The sequence below is a fragment of the Trichosurus vulpecula genome, chromosome 3 (assembly GCF_011100635.1).
Source record: "Trichosurus vulpecula isolate mTriVul1 chromosome 3, mTriVul1.pri, whole genome shotgun sequence".
NCBI classification, from domain to species: domain Eukaryota; kingdom Metazoa; phylum Chordata; class Mammalia; order Diprotodontia; family Phalangeridae; genus Trichosurus; species Trichosurus vulpecula.
Window position 1 is genome coordinate 25,225,766 of NC_050575.1, and position 17,385 is coordinate 25,243,150.

Below are 17,385 nucleotides of genomic sequence, written 5' to 3' on the forward strand. Positions count from 1 at the left end.
GATGTAGGTTGAGGGTGGAAGTTCTCTCGTATCTCTTCATCTGAGAACTGCCTGATCTTCATAGCTGCTTTACATTTACTTTTGATTGGTGTGTGCACAGTCCGTGTCGTTTTTTCAGTTTACCTGGTTGTAGTTACTGTTGTGTATTGTTTTCCTGGCTTTGTTTGCTCTGGATCAGTTCATAAAAATCACTCCATGCTTCATTTGTCACACGTCATTTCTTACACGTCCCTTTGTACCCGAGTGACACAGTTAGTTTAGCCATTCCCCAACTGATGGGTGTGTACTTGTTTCCATTTCTTAACCTTTCACAAAAAGGCTACTTATAAATATTTTGGAGTATATGGGGACTTTCTCCTTATCAGTGGCTTCCTTGGGATGAAAGCTCAATAATGAGGTTCAGAGTGTATGGACATTTTAGTCACTTTATTTGCATGATTTCAAATGGCTTTTCACAAAACGATTGTACCATTTCACAGCTGAACCAATACTACATTAACGCCCGTCCTTCTACAGCCCCTCCAACATGGACTGTTGCCATTTTTGCCAATTTGCAAGGTGTGAGATAAAGCCTTAGGGTTGTTTTCAATTGCGAATCTCTTCTTATTAGTGATCTAGAGCATTTTTTAATGTGGTTGTGAATACTTTGCATTTAGGGTTGAGAATTATTTGTTCATATCCTTTGATCGTTTGTCTATTGTAGAATGACTATTAGTCATATATATGTACATATATATATACACACACACATATATACACATATATGTCTATATGTATATATACATACATGTATTTATTACTTGTTTGTATATTTTAGATATAAGAGAACTTTGATACAAAGATTTTTTTCCCCCATTTGACCACTTCTCTTCTTATCCTAGATGTGTTAATATTTTCTGTGCAGAAGCCTTTCAGTTTGAAATTCCCTGTTCTGCTGCAAACCCTATTATGTTCCTTCAATTACTTTAATTTTTTTTTACCCACTGGCTCTTTCTCTCACCCTTCGTCTCCTCTTCTTGTTTGATATTCCCTCTTCAGCTAGTCCTGTTAACTAGTTTTTTGATTCCATTTTTTGCACTCCTTTCCAAAAATTATTTCTCTCACTCTCATTATCCATCTTCTCTTTCTATTTACTCTAGACCTTCTTTGTCTGATTCATGATCCCTATAATTATCTGATCTTCTCTCTCTTTTTTCTCTTTATTCTTCATGTTACTAGAGCTTCCAAGGTATCCATTCTAGGCTTTTCCCTATAGGCACTTTCTGTTATTGCCTTGTAAGGCTTGCCCCATGTGTTCCCCTTTTCCAGTGTGCATCATTTCCAGAACAATGCCAGTTACTTACTGCAGGTGTCAAAGAGGACACTACAGAAGTTTTTGAGTTCCAAATTTTCTCCCCCCTCTTCGCCCCCCCTGCCATTGACCTTTTTTCCTACATTTGCCTGGAAAGCTCTTCCCTCTGTCTATGCTCTCCTTCTTCTCAAGGTACAGTTGCCCCCATGCGTTCCATCCTACCCTTTTCAAGCACCAAATCCCCCAGGATTCATCTAGTCCTTATCTCCCTTCACCACCTATCTCTCTTTACTCACAGGAACATTTGTATTGTGGAACTCCCTCCCATCTCCAAAGTAAGGCCTCCCCCTCCCCTTTTAAAAATTATTTTCTTCCTCCTCATTGTCCACTCCCTTGCAGGCTCTTTCTGAGACCTCAGGGATCACCTTCCCCTCGTTGCTGATCTTAGATTTGATCTCAGAGAATCACTCACTCCTCTCTATCGACCTGTTCCTCTCCCCCTCCCCCTTTTTATGTACTCTCCCATGTTGTAATGCAGTCCCACTAAGGAAGCATTTATCTGTAGGCAGGATGTCTCCAGGTTCTGCCCTTAATGTCCCCTGTCCACCTCTTAATAGATACCTCTCCCAGATTTCTGTCTTCATCCTGTCTCCTTGTGTACATTTAGAAAGGTCTCTTACTGTTGTCACTGTGTTGCTGTTCTTGCCTGCTGCTTTTATTCATTCCTATTGCATTTCTTTTGTTTGGGGTGTTCAAGATGAAATATCTCTTCAGGTCTGATTTTCTTTCTAAAAATGTTTCAAACTCTTCTTTATTATTGAATGTCCATCTTTTATCCTATATGGTTAAACTCAGATTTTTAGGATAAGATACTTGGACTATATCCTCAGCTTCTGTGCTTTTCGTTTTTTTAGTGGGTACAGAATATTCTTGCGTTGTTTGAATCTCCTTTCCTTTATGTTTGAAGGTTTTTCTCCTGATGACTTGCAGAACTTGTTTCTGAATTGAATTGCTAAATCAAACCACCATGTATCTTGGAATTTGCAGCCTTGGTTATTTTTTTGCGGGTTTTTTTTTCCGTGGAGGCAATCTGTGAATTCTTTCAATTGAAATTTTGTTTTCTATGTTCAGAAGTTCCTGCAGTTCTGTTATTTCCTACATTATGATATTAAAGTTTTTTTTTTTCCCTGTCATGTTCTTCTGGGAGATCCAAGATTCTTAGGTTGTCACTTTGCATCCTTTCTTTGGATCTGTCTGTATGTTTTGCTTACATAGTGAGCTACTATTCTTGTTTTTAAGCTTCTCTTCCATGTTATCTTTCAGTTCTGTGTGTTTGCATTCCCAGGCTGTTCTCTCTTTTGATTCTTAGGTAAGGCTTGTCAATGCAGATTCAAGTTTTTCTGTTCCCATTTCTGCTCCACGGCTCTCATAATTCTCATTTCTCTTTAAACCACTCAGGAGTAGTATATTGTGGCTTTGTGTTTCCCTCAGATTTCACAGGGTCCTCTGTCTCAAGTGTTGGATCATTTTCCTTTATTTTGCAGTGTTTATTCACAGATGCTTGAACTTGTTTACTAGATCTGGGGGCTATATTTCTTTCTGTCATTACTGTTTTTCCTGGTGATTTATCTATTCACGTTCTAGGTCTTTGAGTTTTTGTCTTTCTTTGGTACTCTCGGCCTTTACAATTCACTTCCTACTCTCTTCCCTCTGAGTTTGGTTTTATTGGAGGCTGGATCCCAAAACATTTTAGCCTCCTCACCATACTAAGTCTTTGCTCCCAAGTAACTTGGATGGCCAGAACTGGCCCTGGATGAATGCTGCCCATCCCCCCATGAGCAGAGTATCTTATCTGAGTGACTTAACACATTCCCTGTCTTCCTGAGTTCCCTGGTCTGATATCAGCAGTTTAGAACCTGTTTTCCCTGGCACCAATAGTTCAGAACTTTGCAATACTAGTGCTTCTGGGTTGTGACCCACGGCAGGCTTGTGTTCCTAATGGGCTATTGCCATGCTGGTTGTTGAGGCCTGAGCAAACTTTCACAGCCTAGAGCTGGGGCACTAGAAACAAGGAGGGGGGATCTGAATGCTGGAGTGAATTTTGGTGCAGGCCTGTGTTGTGTCCTTGGGTTTGCTAATGTGGCATGGCTAACGTCAGTAGTGTGGAAGGTAGGAGAGAGGTAATAAGTGAACCTAGAGTGAGTGAGTATTAGTTCCTGGAATTTTATTTTTTGTGGGGAGGGTTACCTTCTTTTGGATTCTGGATGTCTTGGACCATGGAAGCATTTGAAGTTGCTTTGTCTTTGGTGCATAATTTCTATTTTGGAGGGTCTTGAGGGGCTGTGGAATCAGAATGTTTATTCCATCATAATGTTGCTCACATGATTCAGAGGTCTTCATCTCCATTTATTCTTAAGCATACTTGTGTGCCTTTTATTTTATAATGTCAGACAATGAGTCAGCTAGCATTTATCAATACTTTACTATGTGTCATGCATTGTGCTCAACTCCGGGGTTACAAGCTTGGGAAGATATAATCTTAGTGGGAATGCCCTAGCCTTCTTCAGTGCATTTATCATTTATGTTCATTCCACCCTCCCCCTTTTTTTCCTTAAAAGATACTGTTTGTTATATGGGAAGGCTGTCTAGGAGGGGGAGGAATACTGGGGAAAACTAATTTGATATGAAAGTAAAAGACCTAATAAAATTTATTTTAAATGGAGTTCATTGGTAACTTTGAAGAGAATAGTTGCAGTTGAATGATGAGATTGAAAGCATGATTGCAGAGATTTAAGAAGAGAGTGAGTGAAGAGGAAGTGGAGACAGTGATTGTAGACAACCTTCTCAAGGAGTTTAACTTTTAGAGAGAGAAGAGATACAGGATGATAGCTAGTAGAGCTGAATGGATCTCGTGAGGAATTTTTTTTTTTAGGTTGGTTGAGATATATCTGAGGCAGCAAGGAAGCAGCCAGTGGGTAGAAAAAGATTGAAGATGAAAGAGTAGGAATAATAAAGTGTGCAGTCTTCTAAATAAGGAATAGGGATAGAACAAGGCTACATGGTGGAGAAGTTTTCCTTGGCAAGTAGGAGGGCCACTTCTGAAACAGTAATCTGGTGAGGCTATTAATAAATAATTGTGACTATAAATACTTTAACAGTGTAGTCTTTTCATTTTTTTAAGGGCAATAATATAGGCAGTTTTCTATTTTCATTTACAGAAAATGAAGGGACATCTCCGTTTATTAAATATTGCCTGTGCTGCAAAGGCTAAATGGAGGCAAATTATTTTGCAGAAGACTTCCCGGGAATCACCACTTTTTTTCAGTCTCACTGGAGGAAGTGAAGGGTTTGGTATTTTTGTGGAAGGAGTAGAACCAGGCAGCAAAGCTGCTGAAGCTGGACTTAAACGTGGTGACCAGGTAAAAAAAGTATAAATAATATTTCTAGTAAAAATAATGTTTGTAACATTTTCTTCTTAAGCATAACAAATATAAAATGTTTTGTGATGTTTTCTCTTACCACAAAAGAAATTTTGTATATGGTAGCAAAGAACAACATGGAGAGCACTTTTGCCTCGGATGGCCCCTGACATCTTGCCTTTTTTCATCCTTTATCTTGCCATTTCTTCACTCACTATCCTCTCTCCCTTCCTCTCTCCATCTATTCCTCTTGTCCTTAAAAAGGTTCAGTCTGCTAAATTTTAGTGTCATTTCAAAAGTATGACAATTTTATATTTTAAAAAAATAACGTTCAGCCAGCTGCTTCAGTAGAGTGGTAATCCAGACTCAGCGGTTCTCTTGTGGTAGCAGCCAGTTATCCATAGTGAGTGAAGAGGGGAGTCCTGTAGGACCCATGCACTGATACCTCGCCATAGGACCAGGGCTGATGAAAACATTTCCACAGGGGCTCCTTTGGAGTAAGCCAACTAAATTAAATATTTCTGTTTAGTAATAATAGCAGTGATGGCAAACATCTATAAAATCACTCCGAGGTTTTCAAAGCTGTTTATGCACACTATTTCATTGGACCCCCATAATGACGCTTTTACTTATGAGTAAATGGAGGCTGCAAGAGGTTAAGTATCCCCCAAGTTCATCAGCTGTGAAGGATCTGAGGCAGGATTCCAGGTCAGGTGAATATTACTCTTAAATCCATCATAGCTCTTTCAAATATTGTGGTATGTTTAATTGCTTCTTTAAAAGTCTTAAGGATTTTTAAAGTGCTTTACAATTATTATCTCATTTTATCCTCCCAACACCCTTGAGATGTAGGTGCTGTTATTATCTACATTTTACAGATGAGGAAACTGAGGCAGATAACTGACACAACTAGTACTTTTCTGAGGCTGTATTTGAATTTAAGTCTCCCTGCCCATGTTCAGCACCCTCTGCACTGTTCCATCTTGCTCTCATGTATTAACTTTAATAGCCTTGACAAAATGTATTGTGCTTAACAGCAAAAAAAAACCCTAGGATTTTTAGCATTTATTAATGTAGTTTTCATTTGCTTACTAATACATTGTTTTTCCTTTAAGGTAATGGAAGTTAATGGACAAAATTTTGAGAACATTACATTGGGGAAGGCTCTTGAAATATTAAAGAATAATACTCATCTCTCTCTGACTATAAAGACCAACATCTTTGGTGAGTTTTGTCGCATAAGGAGCTACTCTGAAAACATTTCTCAATGGAAAGAAGAGGGTGTTTTTTTTAAGCTACTTTTGAAAATAATGAGAATTAAAGAAGGAACAGAACCTCTCTGTTTGGTCTAAATGGGACAGTAATATCAAATGGAAGAGAAAAAAGAAGAATAATCCTTAGACTACAAAAAGACAGAGCAAAAATAGTATTAATAGAGAATTAAAAGCCCAGGATAAGAAAGGAAGTACCAAGAAAGCACCTAAGATATGCTTTTCATGAATTCAAGTCACTAGGTCTTAGATACTCTACTTCCACAGATTCTGAAAGAGTTTGCATTTGTAATTGCTGAACCACTCTGTGATTAATCCCTGAGTGATCCTGGAACAGTTGTGAAGAATAAGAGGCATATAACAGGACTTGTGCCAAATATCTTGATTTTCAGGAAAGGGAAGAGATTAGAGTCTGCACAAAATTCCTAGATTGTATTATTAAAGGGATGATTTTTTTTTTCGGCATCTGGACAGGAAAGTGATAGTCACCAAGAGCCTACTTCTTTTTCTTTCTTGACAGAGTTAACGGACTGTTAGATCAGAGGAATATTGCTGTATTTTCCTGAGATTTCAGCAGAACATTTGAGTTTTTCATGTATCTGTATGGAAAAGATAGAGACCTGAGGGCTAGAAAATGGGAGGCTGTAGAAACTAATTGAATGACGTAACCCAAAAAGTGATTATTAATGATTATTGATATGTCATTGTAGAGGTGTGTCTCTCCTGAGCCTCCCCAGGAATCTGTCCTTGGTCCTCATTGCATTCTTTTTGTAAAATTTCTATTTTCCCTTTCTTCCCTTACAAAATCTTACTATTTCCAAATGTACTACATTAAAAAGAAGAGAAGAAAAATGAACTTTACAGCAGTGGTTTCACTTTTAGAGGATGTATTAAGGGATATTTTATTCCTGATGTGGGAAAAAAAATAGAGGTAAAGTGACTAGCCTAAGGCTAGCATAAAGCAGGCTCTGTAAGCTAAATCGTCTCAAACCTGTGACTTTGTGTACTATACCGTTCTTTATATTTGCACCAGAATGTAATCAAGCATGTTTTTATACACACACACACACACACACACACACACACGTACATAGTCATTATGTAATACAAAATGTTTACGTAGATTTTTTTTTTTCATCTTAGGACATGCCATTGATTTGAAGGTGAACAAAAAATATACTTTAATGCACTTTTAATGTGTTTTATTTCATCTCACACTTAAGTACTTGCATTTAAACAAAAAACATGATCATATGGTTAGGATTTGGGGCAGAAATGTAAAACATCAAAAGGTTAGAGAATAGTATATTCAGGTGATGTATCTTGATATGCAAAACTATAGCATGTATATCTTAAATTCTAGAATACTAGAGTTTTTCCAGTGAAACATTCTCATCATGTAGATGGGAAGACAGGATAAATGACTAGCCCAGAGCCATTTTCACACAGAGTTAAGGTTCCATATAACTCACTTCTCAGTCCTTACTTAGGAATCTGGCTTCTGATTTCATCACTCAACTAAAATACCTCTCTCCAGATATTCATAATGCTTTAATTGCCAAATATGATGATCTTTTCTCAGTCTCCTTTCTTCCTGGATTATCTGTTTCATGTGACATTAGTGACCACTCATCCCTAGGCTTTTGTGACAGTCTTTTCCCCTGATTCTCCCACCTGTCTGACCACTTCCTTTCATTCTCTTTGGCTCACTCCCCATAACTGTGGGTGTATGTTAAAACTCTGGCTTGGGCCTTCAAGCTCTTTTCTCTCTCCACACACTCTCTTAGTGATCTCATCAGTATTTATGGGTTTAATTACCATCTCTAAGTAGATGACTCACATCTATATATCCAACCCTAGTCTTTCTCCTGTGCACCAGTCTCACATCATGAATTGCCTGTTGGACATTTCAAAGTGAATATCTTAGAGAAATCTCAAACTCATCATGTACAAAATAGGATTCATTTTCTTTCCCGTGGGGCTCTCTCTTCTACCGAAATTAGATACTGGCATTCTTCTGTTCTCCCAGTTTCATAACCTCTGCATTATCCCCAGCACTCACTCTCACCATATCTAGCCATTTTATAGATCTTGCTACCCCTGTGTCTCTACCATCCAACTTCTCTCTATTCAAACAGCTATGGCCTTCATTTGGGCCCTCATTGCCTCTCACCCACTGTATCATAATGTCTTCCTGATTGGGCTTCTGCCTATACTATCTCTCTACTCCAGTTCATCCAAAGCTGCCAAAATGATTTTCATTAAAAAACAGATCCGGCCATGTCACTTTCCTACTCAACTCTAGTAGTCATTCAATCAATATTTATTAAATGCCTACCATGTGCTAGGTACCATGCTGAACACTGAGGATATACGGAAAGCTACAATTGTCTCTGTCTGAAGGAGGGAAAGTAGCACACGAGCAATTAGGTAATCAAAGCATATGCAGGATAAATGTGAAATAGTTCATAAAGGAGGTATCAGGAAAGATGTCCATAGGAGATGGAATTTTAGCTCTCTATATAAAGACTGAAGAAATAGTATAGAGGTGATTAGCTTTAAATGGATGTAGCATAGCCATACAGTCTGTCCAGTTGGCTTATGTATGAATTTGAAGAAAGCCAGTAAGTTCTTTGTGGCATATAACATAGAGCTTTTCTAATCCAAAGCATATTTTTTAAAAATTATATTTCTGTATAGCAGGAATGTGACATGTTGGCATGGGGGCTTCTCTCCCTACCACCTTCTCCCCCCATTTAATGTTTTGATTACCAAACACAAGCTCAGATAGTTGACCCATCTGATTTTTAATTATTTAAAAATTTTTAATTTTTAAAAAATATATTAAAATTGTTTTTGTCCCCTTCTTTTCTGAATATATCTTTCCCCTATTAAGCCATTTCTTGTAACAGAATACAAAAGAGAAGGAAAAAAGGAAGCAGTTAAAAAAAACTGACCAATATATCAGCTAGATCTGACAGCGTATGCAGTTTTCCACACCCCTTTACCGTACCTTGGTCATCTTCACTTGTTCATTTCTTTCCTCCTTTTCCTAAAGATGAGTATCTCAAGATCTGGTAATAGGCCTTCTCTACTTTCTTATCCTTGGCAACCTCATTACCTCCCAAGAGTATAGTTATCACTTATTTTCAGGTGACTTCCAGATTTATGTAGTCAGCCCTAATACTTCTTTAGCCTCCAGCCTACCATCTCTGATTACATGCTAGGTAGCTCTCTTTATACCTGGTTGTTCTGTCAGGTCCTGGAGTTCAACATCTGTAGAACTAGACTGAAACATTTATTAAGTGCTTAATATATGCATGTTTTAGGTGCAAGTACTATAAAGACAAATTTTTTTTTTACCTAGTTCTTGACTGAAACCCATCTCTTTGTTCAACTTCTCCCTGTGTCTGTGTCTCTGTTTCTGTCTCTGTCTCTCTCTAGGTGGTTTGATACTTCGCTGCCACTCCACCCTCTGGTCAGTCATGTTTAAAACCTCATCTTTTATCTTTTGAATCTTTCTTTTCTTCCTATTCCACCATTCCTCAGACAATCACCAAGTCCTTTCAGTTCTATTTCTGTATCTTTTATATTGATCCCTTTTGTTCCACTTGCATTGCCATCACCATAGTAGCAATCAGAAAGCATTTATTAATCACCCAGTATATGTCAAGCACTGTTCTAGACCTTGGAGAGACAGATGGAAAAGTGAAACAGTCCTGGTGTTCAGGGAGCTTACATTGGAGGAGACTGTGTGTGTGTGCGTGTGTGTGTGTATCTGTGTGTGTGTGTCTGTGTAAAAGAGAAATAATACTGGGGATGAGAACTACTGGGAGGATATGGAGACTTTGTTTAAAAGATGGTGCATGAGCCAAATCTTGAAAGATAATAGAGATTCTAAAATGCAGAGGTGAGGAAAGAGTGCATTCCAGCTATAGGTAACTACCAGTACAAAGACACAGAGATGTGACTAAACAGTAGAATACACGAAGAGGAGAAATTCTAATAAGTCTGCAAAGGTAGAATTGGGCCAGCTTGTGAAGAGCTTTAAACAGCAATCAGGGGAGTTAAAAAGTAGGCCCTTATCATTAGGAATGCTGTAATCAGTTCCTAATTAATCCCTCTTCCTTACCAGAGCTGCCAAAATAATTTTCTTGATACTCCGTTTACTTGTTGGTGAATAATGGACAATTCAGAATATTATCCCAAAGAAAATACATAGGCTTAAATTCTTGTATGTAGAGCAATGAACCTTTTGCCACATGGGGAATGAATGGATGAATGGATGGATGGATGAGCGTTTTATGAAGTACTTACTGTATTATATACAGAGCACTATGCAAAGCACTGGAGGCACAAATATAAAAGTGGAAACTTCCTTGCTCTCGAGGAGTTCACATTCTATTGAAGGGTGTGACATTTAGGAGGTTTTACCTTTAAGTTAGATGGAAAGTTCCATGGTCCCCAGCACATATTAGGGAGCATAATTCTCAAATTCTTCATCAGCTCTGTCTCAGGAGGCAGAAATGAAGTAGGAGGTAATATATTCCTGGTGTTGAGACTGACATGTCTTGAGGCAAATTGAAGCATGCAGGTATAGTGGTGCTTTGGATCTTGGAGTGTCTTTGTTGTTCCTTCTGGTACATCATATTACATTGCATTAATATCTCAAAATTTATTAATTCGTTTTCTGATTGTTAGGTATGTAATTTCCAGCATTTTGACTGTTACCCTGTGAATATTTGATGCATATAGGAATTTTCCCTCTACCTTAGATCTCCTTAGGCTATAAATCCGGTAGTGGGATTATTGTTTTGAAGGGCATAAACAGTTTAGTAATTTTTCTGGCACAGTTGCTAATTTTTTTCCCACGATGTTGTGTCTCATTACATTTCTCTAGGGATGAGATAGTGCTGACTTTCCACACCTTGCTAAGCAGTGACTTTTCCCATATTTCATAGCCTCGGTTTAATGATTATTTTATTTTGCATTTTTCTTAGTAATTTTGAACACATAGTCATATAGTTTTTGATAGGTTGAATTTTTAAAAAGTGTTTTCTCATATACTTTGACTGCCTGGTCATTTGGAAATAATTTTTCTCATACATTTTTGAATGTTAGCCTTGTTATTAGAGATACAAGGTAGAAATATTGTTCTCAGTCTGTGTTCTTATTATGGATGCCTTGAAGTTGTTTGTGCAAAGGATTTTAAATTTTATGTCATTGAGATTGTAACTTCCTTGTGAATTGGTATTTTTTTATTAATTTTATTTCTATCCCCAGCACCTAGCACAGTACCTGATACGTAGTAGGCACTTCATAAATATTTATTGAGTCTTGGTGATTTATCATCTCCTCTATTCCATATCTGGTTTAAAATTCTTCACCATACATAGTTGGGCAAAATATAACAGCTGCATTTTTTATTGTGTGTGACTTTTTATATTGACTAGAGCTCTTTTAATGAAAGATAAAAGAACCATCTCCTTTCAACTTTCACTGTGTGATTGATGATTACTACTAGCACAGATCCCTACTGTAGAAAGTCCAGTAGCAGGATTTTGGCTATTTTGGATTCAGGAAGACTTCAGTTCTAATTCTCAGTAACTTACTGGCTATGTGACCTTTGACCAATCACTTACTGGCTTCACTTTACTCAAATATAAAATGGAAGTAACATCTACATTTCAGTATTCCTGTGAAGGTCAAATAAGATAATAATAAAAGGAAAAGTGCTTTGCAAACTTTAATGTGATATGTAGATGTCGTTTATGAAAGTGATGTTAATGTCAGTGATGATTATGGTGATGGTGATGATGAGTAAAGAAAAATAGGAAGTTTCATAAAAGCTAAATTGACATTTGTTTTTACAGATAGTGGCCTTAGGTTTTGTCTGTCATGGAAAGAGTTTTCTAGTAAGAAAAATAATTGTAATTTTTATTTATTTCCACAGTGTTTAAAGAGCTAATTAGTAGGACAAAGCAAGACAAAAATGGTGTTCCTCATATTCCCAAAATTGCTGAGAAGAAAAGTAATCGCTATTCTATCCCCGATATGCCTGGAGATATGGAACAGATGTTTCCACAGGAGAAAGGAAATAAAAAAATTAAAGCAAACACCGTTTCAGGTGGAAGAAACAAAATAAGGAAAATTTTGGATAAAACACGATTCAGCATCTTGCCTCCAAAGTTATTCAGGTAAATGATGATATTCAAATTAAAAATTTAAGTTGCATTAGGAATTTTCATGGTGATGATACTTTGATTGAAAAAAAAATCTTTGTTTTTTTGTTTCTTAGAACTTCTTTGAGAATATTTTCTGCATTTTTTATCCTTTGGCATGTGCTTATTTGTAGTCTTTGAATGTTATCACCTGCACATTTTTATTTTTGCATCTCTTTTTCTATTTTTGACATTTCAGTTTTATCAATGTTCTACAGAACTGATTTTTCATTTCTGAAAGCACCAGAATTCTTGAATATGTTTACAGAATTTTAAATATACATTGAAATAAATAAGATACTAGAAAAATTGTGCAACAGTATAGCCTTATAAATTTTATATTGTCCATTTTCTGAAGATGTCACATGGCCATCTAACATTTCTTTAATAGCTCTTGGATCTTCGTAGGTATTCCTTCTATTACTGTAAATCACACTTCATCTTATGTCATTCTTGTACATCTTGTTCCTTAGACCTTCAACAGACTTCTAATAGTTTCTATCCAATGTGCTGGCCACTTTTATCTAGGATATTATTATTTTTTAAACAGTCTACGAGTGCAAAACACTAGTGCTTTTCATCTCTTGTTCTTTACTATATGACCAGCCCGCCTCTTTTTCCACTTGTGTATTTCCTCATTGTTATCCTTTATGCTGCTTCTTGACTGTAGGTTGTAGTAGAAACAAAATACAGCCTACTTCAGCCCATCATGCATCTCTCCCACAACTTTGATTCTTTGGCATTTGGAATATATGAGGTTCCAAAATCAATATTATCACTAGGTGAACATTTTTGTTGAAATCATTGTGGTTTTTGATGCTAGAAAGCAGCTTGGAGTCATTGGAAGCACCACACAGTTTGTGAATTGCAAACACAATTCACTCTTGTGTGCCTTTCAAGAAGTCCCTTAAGCATTTCAAACTCAACATGTTCAAGATAGAACTTACTATCTCTCTCCTTAAATTCATCCCTCCTCCCCATTTCCATTTTACTTTTGAAGGCACCACCATCCTTTCAGTTACCCAATTTTCACCCTTAATGTCATACTCAGCACCTAATTCTTACTTCCCATACATATCTGATCAATGACCATAACCTTTCTACTTTCACATCTCTTGTATATTTTACCTTCTTTACTCAAGTAAGCTTTTGTCACTCAAGTTACCACCACCCCAGTTTAAATCATCATCATGTCTTATCTAGACTATTTACAATAGCCTTCTAGTTGGTCTCCCTCTCTCAAGTCTATCCATTTCAGTCCATCCTTAACAAAGCTCTAGAAGCTCTTCACTGTACTTGCAGTATCAGATATAAATACCTTTCTTTGGCATGTAAAGCTCTTTACAATCTATCCATTTTTAACTTCCTCCCTTAAACTTTATTGCCTACCACATACACGTACAACACTCAAACTCCCATCACTGTTTTTTACTCTAGTTCATCCCTGAAATGCTCTCTCTCTTCACTTCTATCTCTTAGAATTTGTCTTTTTCAGCACCCACATCAAATGTCACTTTTTGCAAGAGGTCTTTCTCAGTTCCCCTAGTTGCTAGAGTCTTCCCTCCTAAATTTATTTTCTATCTGTGCAGTGTATATCTTGTATGTTACTGTCTATGTGCATGTTGTCTACCTCAAAGCTCTCTGAGGGCACAAACTGTTTTTGCCCACTACTTTGGCACAGTGCCTACCATTGTAGTAATAGCTATACTAATGCTTTCTGATCGTTATGATACTATTCAGGTTGATGCCCAGCTATGGTACCTAGCCTTGGTGTACTAAGCCCATGGCTTGGTCGTAAAACCATGTATCACAGTTTGGACAACAGACATTTCTCTTTAGTTTTAACTGAATGAATTAATATACTGATTTCTTTTTAGTCATTGTGTATATCATTGAGGTGGCCCTACGGTGTTCTAGGGCTTGATGTTATCAGCACTGTAGCATCCATGGAAAAAGGCATCTGTAGGACATCATCAGCGATAAAGAATCTCTTTCACTTGTACCCTAAATAAGACACTCATCGCGAAATACTTTATCATCATGAACATGTATATACTTAGTAAAATATTTGTTGTATTGAGTAGTATTAGATTATGACCTTGAAATTCCTGAGAATCACCAAGAGAAATTATTTTCTGTCAAATGTTGAGTGGCCAGCCTTTCCCTGTTTGTTCTTCCCCTTTACTTCTCTCCCCCCTCCCCTCCTCCCTCCTTCCCCAGTTGTAGTGCTGATTTACCAGGCTTGATCTTTTGATCCCTTAGAATGGAGATGATTTCAGTAATCTTCTCTATTATTAGTTGAAATAAAACCATTTTAAAAAAATTTTGTTCTACTGTACTTTACTAGGCATAGAAATCTTTAGGTTGTGCTGAAATTGTAATATAAACATTACTTGTTTATATAAAGCAGATTTCAAGGCTTAAAGATTTGGAGATAAAGTGGAACTGATTACTATCTAATTTCTTTCTTCTCATTTTTTCCTCTGAATTTACTCCCCTTCTCTTTATGTTTCAGAGGAAAATATTTCCCTCCTTCTTTTCAACCATAATATGTGTGTTCCTTATCCCATCCCTTCTTAACCTTTCCAGATGTTAATATATCAATTAACCTTTATTTTTTCTTGTGTCTTTAATCTCTTAATAACACTGACTTGTCTATGAACATGCTCATGTCTCTTTAATCCCAAATCCTTACATTCTCTAGTTTTGCTAGGCTTATTTTCCTTTTGTTGACAAACTTCTCTCAAAGAAGAGTTCACATTCGCTGTCTGCATCTCTTCATATTCCACTCACTTGTGTCTTTGGTTCTGCCCTCACCATTTCATTGAAGTTATCTCTTGAAAAGTTATGAATGATGAGTAGAGGCATGTTGATGGGGTAGAGAGAACATTCCAGCTGAACTCTCCCAATATCCTCCTCCAAACAACTTTAAAATAACATGTCAGATTAAATTCTGGAGCTTCACAGTCAGCAAAAGGTCTGAGTGAGGCATTTTTCCAAACCGAAGGCAACTTAAGAGGATGAAAGGAGATGTCTGTGACACTCTGACCTAGACTAACACTTGGCAGCAACACCAGCTGTGGGTCTAGGAGTCTCTGGTGGCAGCAGCAGCAGTAGCAGTTCTGTGAGCTCTTGCTGTCCAGAGATGGTAAGGGGATTAGACAAGTTGTGAGAAAGAGATTATAAGCAATCCCTATATGGGCCTTGGGCTTAGGACCCGGAGCTGCTTGGCAACTGCGTTGCGCATTACCCAGTTCTGGGTGACAATTCCTGGACAAAAGGGAATACTTGCAGTTACAAGGGACCAGAGGCCCTGATTGAGGCCTTAGGACAGAGAAAGTACAAGGGCCTTAGTTCCTGGTACCAGTTAAGGGAGCACTATTGCCTGTGGACTCAGGAGCAGGAGTACTGCCTAGCTAAGGACCAGAATGCACACTAGGAGAGCAGTGACCCTGTCTCTGGATTACACCACCTTGGAAGCACCAAAAACTTACATACCTCCAGAACTAGCTACAGAAACAACAGGGCAAAAAAAGCTTGAAGCTTGGGACAGCCATTTCACCCCTCCCCCCCATCACCATCACATACATTCTCAGAGGTGAGCAGAGTCTAGTCCTACCATAAAGTTCAGAGTCAGAAAAGAGGCTTGGAAAATGAACAAAGAACAAAAGACCATAAAAAACTACTCTGGTGACAGGGAAGCTCAAGACACAGAGTCAGAAGATGACAGTGATATGAAAACATCTACAAGAAGATTAGACCCAAGCCAAGAGTTTCCAGAAGATTAGAGAGAAATTTTTTTTACAAAGAGCAAAAAAATTTTTTTTAAAAATCAAATAAGAGTATAGTAGAGGAAAAATTGGGGAAAGAAATGAGAGCAATGCAAGAAAATTATGAAATGAGAATTTACAGATTAGTAAAAGAGGCACAAAAAATACCAAAGAAAATAACTCCTTGAAAAGGAGAATTGGGCCAAATGGAAAAAGTGGTGGTTTTTTTCTTTAAAAAAAAAAAACATCACTAAGAAAATAATTCCTTAAAAATTAGAATTGGGCAAGGGAAATCTAGTGACTCCATATTTTATCATTATTGGGGCAGTTAGAAGGAGTTTATGTAAAAGACATGTGTGAGTCATTGGGATGATCTCAAAAAAAGAATGGAGGGGTGAGAAAAAGGGATGTATTTGGAGAAGGGGGAAGAGAGAAGAATGGGGAAAATTATCTTCCATAAACAAGATATGAAATGAAGATGGGTAAGCCATGCTTGAACCTCTCTCATCTGACCTGGTTCAAAGAGGGAAGAATATATCTTCATACTCAGTTGAGCATAGAAATCTGTCTTACCCAAACGTGGATGTAGGAAAGAGTTAAGAGAAAGTAGGAGAATGGTCATAGAGGAAAGGCACATTAAAAGAGACAATGGTCAGAAGCCGCATAGACTTTATATATAGTAGGGACAGAGTTTAAAAAAAAAGAGAGAAGAATAAAGCGAAGTAAATAGGATGGGGGGATATATACTATTAGCATAATACTGAATATGAAAGGACCAATTTCACCCATTAAAAAAAAGCAGTTAGCAGAATGGATTAGAAACCAGAAGCCAGCAACGTGCTGTTTACAAGTAACACATTTGAAATGGAAAGACACAGAGTTAAAACAAGGGCGTAAAATCTGTTATGCTGAAAGTTAAAAAAAAAAAACAAAACGGCAGAGGCAGCAATTGTACTCTTAGATAAAGCAAAAGCAAAAATAAACAAGCATTAATTAAGGAAACTACATTTTGCTAAAAGGTACCACAGACAATGAAGTAATACCAGTGGTAAACATATGCATCAAATGGCATAGCATTCAAATTCTTAAGGAAAAGTTCATTGAGTTAAAGGAGAAAATAGACAATAAAACTATACTAGTGGGAGACCTCAGTTTACCCTTCTTGAGGTAGATAAATCTGACCAATAAACAAATAAGAAATTAAGGAGATTAATAGAATATTAGAAAAGTTAGATATGATAGACCTTGAGAAAACTGAATGAGAATAGAGAGGAGTATAACTATTTTTTGCAGCTGTACAAGGCACAATACAAAAATTGGACATGTATTAATTAGGATATTAAAAATCTCACAACCAAATGCAGAATAGCAGAAATATTAAATGTACCCTTTTCAGACCCTAATGCAATAAAA

At 37.2% G+C, this 17,385-nt stretch overlaps 1 protein-coding gene across 9 annotated transcripts in view; it reads left to right on the plus strand.

Annotated features, from left to right (window-relative positions):
* RAPGEF6 (Rap guanine nucleotide exchange factor 6) overlaps nt 1-17,385 on the plus strand; it is a 236,387-nt gene that overhangs the window by 147,281 nt on the left and 71,721 nt on the right. For all 9 annotated transcript variants that reach the window (XM_036748835.1, XM_036748842.1, XM_036748840.1 and 6 more), the window contains exons 14-16: nt 4,510-4,710; nt 5,826-5,934; nt 11,935-12,178. In XM_036748835.1, coding sequence (XP_036604730.1) covers nt 4,510-4,710; nt 5,826-5,934; nt 11,935-12,178 — 554 coding nt within the window. The remainder of the gene's footprint in view (nt 1-4,509; nt 4,711-5,825; nt 5,935-11,934; nt 12,179-17,385) is intronic.